Genomic DNA, 4,500 nt, shown 5'->3' with positions numbered 1-4,500 from the left:
CTCCCCAACCAGGTACGCGGGGTGGCGGTGTCGCTTCCAGGACGACGCGGTGCCGGAGGAACAAGTCCCGGGAACTCCGCGCTCGCCGCCCAGCCCGTCAACGCAGCCCAGAGGCTGTGTCCCCGCTCCTGGGATACAGCCCCGGCGATGCCCCCTGGGTGCTGCCAGACGCCCGTCCCCAGCCCTGTGCGGGCCTCCAGGGGCACTCTGGGCCACTTCTGCCCGGTGCTGCCGCCCCGGAGGGTGTGATTAGAGGCACATCAACTGGGTATTCAGCCCAGATAGGGATCCACGAGCCCAGGACCCCCTCTGGGACACAAGGGTGGCCCAGAGAGAGAGGAGGGCTTGACCGGAGCAGCCCTGGCGGGTCCTCAAAAAGTTGGAGCAGGCTAGCCCGGATCTCCACTCCAGCAGGCCCAGGGACCTCCTGACCGGCCCCTTTAACCCTTTATTGGGCTTGTGGAGGGTGGGGTGGAGAGCCAAGCCCCCCAGCCCGATGGGGAGTCAGAAGCGGGCAGCTCTGCGGTTCTGCAGGACGGCTGGGTGGCGGTGCACACCCTGGCCTGTTGATGCTCTGGGCTCTGGGGAGACCTTGGTCGGGATGGACTGGTGCAGCCCTCTCATAGGCTGGAAAGGGGCATTTACAAGCTCGTGCCACCCAGGTCTGCAGGAATGCCCATCCAGCGCCCCCAGCAGGGCAGGGCCAGCTTCTCTCTCTGGCCCTGGCTTGGAGGCCTAGGGGCAACGTGTCTTCAGAGCCAACCTGGCTCTGAGGCCCACGGCCAGCCTTGGCGGACCTTCTTCACCTGGGCCCCGCCTCCTGCATCCTCAGGTTGGGCTGCCCAGGGTCAGAGGAGTTGGAAGGAGAGAGGGGAGGAAGGAAGAGGGGAAGAAGGAAGAGGGACTCTAGGGGGCTCCTCCTGCAGCAGAGCTTCCTCTCCCTGAGCCTGGGGACCTTGTGCCCCAAGGAAAAGTCCCTGGGGACCCTCTGTCCCTCTATCGCTGACTCAGTCCCTCAGTCTGCCCTTGCCAGGAAGGCTGCTGCCCAGACCCTGGCATGCTGGCTTCAGGTAGTCGGGAGGGAAGAGTCACCTCCCCCCGCTGTTCTCCTTCCAACCACAGTTGTCCTGGCCTCCTCTGAGCTTTAGCATGAGGCTTGGCACATGACTGCATGTAAGGGGGTGGCAAACTGGAGGCACCCAACTTCACGTTTGGTGTCAGGGTGTCAGGGCCCCCAGACACCCCAGGCTGACTCCCTTCCCCTCCCCCCAGTACGGCATTGTCCTGGACGCTGGCTCTTCACACACGTCCATGTTTATCTACAAGTGGCCGGCAGACAAGGAGAATGACACAGGCATCGTGGGCCAGCACAGCTCCTGTGATGTTCCAGGTGAGACCCAGCCCAGCCCAGCCCAGCCAGGACATCCACTCACTGCAGGGTCTCTGGGGCCCTCTCCAGCCTTAGCCGGTGCATTTCCAAGCACTTAGGGCCTTCTGCTTACTGTTGGGTGGGGCTCACTCCAGGCAGAAGCCCTGGAAAGAAAGAGAGGCTGGGCCCCCTCCGCCTGGGTGGGGCCAGGAGTCGTTCGCTTTCTAGAAAGGAAGCCCAGGCAGCAGGTAGGAGGTTTGGGCCTTGCCGGGCCCAATATTGGCTTCTGTGCCCCAGATGGAGCAGGAGGAGGTCTGGGGGCCTGGCGGGCATACCCAGGCAGGCCCCAGGAGGCCAACCTGGGTCGACCATGCCCAGGGCTTTGTCCTAGCCCCTGCACTCACACCCTCTCAGCAGGCAGCAGCCTCGGTCTCTAGGTGGCGGCTGGGCCCCTTTGCTCTAACCTGGGCATTTCTGGGGGCTTAAGCTGGGAAGGTGTGCCACCTGGTCGGGGAGCCCATGGCTCCTACCCCCACTCTCACTCTCCTGGCCTACGGCCCACCTAGGGGCTGCCCGTGAGGCACAGGCTCATCTCTCTGCCTTCCTCTAGGCGGGGGCATCTCCAGCTACGCAGACAACCCTTCTGGGGCCGGCCAGAGTCTTGTTGGATGCCTTGAACAGGCGCTTCGGGATGTGCCCAAAGAGAGACACGCGGGCACGCCCCTCTACCTGGGAGCCACAGCGGGTATGCGCCTGCTCAAGTGAGTGTGCCTGTGCCCTGGCCCTGTCCCCATGATAGCTTTTGGCTGTGACCCCTTGTGGGGTGGACCCCGAGTACTGCCACAGCAGGCTCACAGCCACCTGGGGAGGAGGCCTCTTGGAGTTCTCTGTGTTTTGCAGCCTGACCAATCCAGAGGCCTCAACCAGTGTGCTCACAGCAGTGACGCACACACTGACCCAGTACCCCTTTGACTTCCGGGGTGCACGCATCCTCTCGGGCCAGGAAGAGGGGGTGTTTGGCTGGGTGACTGCCAATTACCTGCTCGAGAACTTCATCAAGGTGGGCCCAGCAGCTAGCCAAAGAGCCAGGGGGCGTGGGTGCCCTCGGTCCCTGGTTGACCCCACACTTCCCTCTCCACAGTACGGCTGGGTGGGCCGGTGGTTCCGGCCACGGAAGGGGACGCTGGGGGCCATGGACCTGGGGGGTGCCTCCACCCAGATCACCTTTGAGACGACCAGTCCGGCTGAGGACAGAGCCAGTGAGGTCCAGCTGCGTCTCTACGGCCAGCACTACCGAGTCTACACCCACAGCTTCCTCTGCTACGGCCGTGACCAGGTCCTCCAGCGGCTGCTGGCCAGCGCTCTCCAGGTGCCTCTCCACCCTGGCTGACCTGCACTGCACCGTCCCCTCCTGGAGCGGAGCCTGGACAGCCACCGTGCTGTGGAAAGCTTCTCCAGGCTGGGCTTTAATTGGCTAGAAAGACAGGTGGGAGGGTCAGAGGGTGAGCAAAGGGCCAGTGGCTGGGCTGGGCCTGGAGAAGGGAGGGCCAGGGACATCCGTCAGAGGGAGCCCGGTCAGGGGCGTTGGGATCTGTCAAGCAGGCAGTGGGGAACCATGGATTGCCCCTGAGCACAAAAGTGAGGTTACCAGAGTGAGACCTGGGGGAGGTTCGTCAGGCTGGCCCTCTGGAGCGGCGGTGGTGCCGCCCTGTCATGCTGGTGATTCCCCCAGACCCACAGCTTCCACCCCTGCTGGCCAAGGGGCTTTTCCACCCACGTGCTGCTCGGGGATGTGTACCAGTCACCATGCACCGTGGCCCAGCGGCCCCAGACCTTCAACAGCAGCGCGTGGGTCAGCCTGTCGGGAAGCAGTGACCCCCACCTCTGCCGAGATCTGGTTTCTGGGCTCTTCAGCTTCTCCTCCTGCCCTTTCTCCCGATGCTCTTTCAATGGGGTCTTCCAGCCCCCAGTGGCTGGGAACTTTATCGTGAGTAGGGGCAGACGGGTGGCGGCAGGTGCCCTGAGCTGCTGGGGTCTGCTCACAGCGTGCCTGTGCCCCCTTACAGGCCTTCTCTGCCTTCTTCTACACGGTGGACTTCCTGCGGACTTTCATGGGGCTACCCGTGGCCACCCTACAGCAGCTGGAGGCAGCCGCAGTGAACGTCTGCAACCAGACCTGGGCTCAGGTGAGTCCCGCTCCCCCTTCTCCAGGGCTGTGTGGAAGGGCTCAGCCTTCATGTCCGCATACCTCCCCAGCCCTGCATGGAGGGGCCTCTCGGAGTACCCGCTGCAGTGGGGGCGATGGCAGGCATCAGGCTGACTCCAGAGGTGGTGGGAATGTGGCCGGGAGGCTGTGAACAAGTCGGGCGGGCTGGAGAAGCTTTGCCAGGCCCGACCCTCATCCCAGATCTGGAGGGCAGAGGGGAGGCCGGTGCCCAGGTTTCTGGCTCTGCCACTGGTCCCTCCATGGTGCCACGCAAGGGAAGATGGAAGTAGGGCTGGGCACAGGGAGTGTGCCCACTGGAGACTCCAAGAGAAACGTACGAGCTGTCCCAGGACTGGGGTGGTGAGCGAGGCCCTATCTCGTCCTCCCAGGGCCTAGTCTCAGACAGACTGGGGTGGGGCAGGTTGGGACTCAGGCCTGGAGCTCCTCCTGTTCCCCTGGCCACACACCAACGTGCTGCTGCCCCCGCTCCCTGGTGGCCATCCCTGCTGTCCCTCCTCACTGGCCTTCCAGGCACGGGCGCTGGCTGGGGAGGGATGGAAGCGTGCCCAGCTGGGGGTGCGCCTTAGACTCGGTCTTGCCATTCGTGTCCGGGCCTGTGTGGTGGTCTCTGGCCTTGCACCGCCCGTGTGTGTCTGGGGAGGGGTGAAGCATGCCGCCGGCCCCCTCTCCCCGTGGGGCGGAGACCTCCTGGTGGTCGCCTGCCTGACTGTGTCCTGCCCGCATCCCAGCTGCAAGCTCGGGTGCCGGGGCAACAGGCCCACCTGGCCGACTACTGCGCCGGGGCCATGTTCGTGCAGCAGCTGCTGAGTCGCGGCTACGGATTCGACGAGCGCGCCTTCGGCGGTGTGATCTTCCAGAAGAAGGTGGGCTGGGGCCGGAGCGGAGCGGGGCCGCCCTTGGGGGG

General features: G+C 64.7%; 1 protein-coding gene across 1 annotated transcript in view; it reads left to right on the top strand.

Annotated features, from left to right (window-relative positions):
• The first annotated feature begins 147 nt into the window (after nucleotides 1-147).
• Nucleotides 148-4,500, top strand: part of ENTPD2 (ectonucleoside triphosphate diphosphohydrolase 2) — an 8,454-nt gene continuing 4,101 nt past the window's right edge. Inside the window, exons 1-8 of the mRNA XM_011985174.1 lie at nucleotides 148-243; nucleotides 1,273-1,390; nucleotides 1,980-2,130; nucleotides 2,270-2,429; nucleotides 2,511-2,738; nucleotides 3,102-3,356; nucleotides 3,436-3,555; nucleotides 4,325-4,459. Of these exons, the coding sequence (XP_011840564.1) occupies nucleotides 148-243; nucleotides 1,273-1,390; nucleotides 1,980-2,130; nucleotides 2,270-2,429; nucleotides 2,511-2,738; nucleotides 3,102-3,356; nucleotides 3,436-3,555; nucleotides 4,325-4,459 (1,263 nt within the window). The remainder of the gene's footprint in view (nucleotides 244-1,272; nucleotides 1,391-1,979; nucleotides 2,131-2,269; nucleotides 2,430-2,510; nucleotides 2,739-3,101; nucleotides 3,357-3,435; nucleotides 3,556-4,324; nucleotides 4,460-4,500) is intronic.

Source organism: Mandrillus leucophaeus, unplaced genomic scaffold (assembly GCF_000951045.1).
Source record: "Mandrillus leucophaeus isolate KB7577 unplaced genomic scaffold, Mleu.le_1.0 Scaffold28, whole genome shotgun sequence".
Taxonomy (NCBI): Eukaryota; Metazoa; Chordata; class Mammalia; order Primates; family Cercopithecidae; genus Mandrillus; species Mandrillus leucophaeus.
This window is presented reverse-complemented; position numbering and strand designations above follow the sequence as displayed.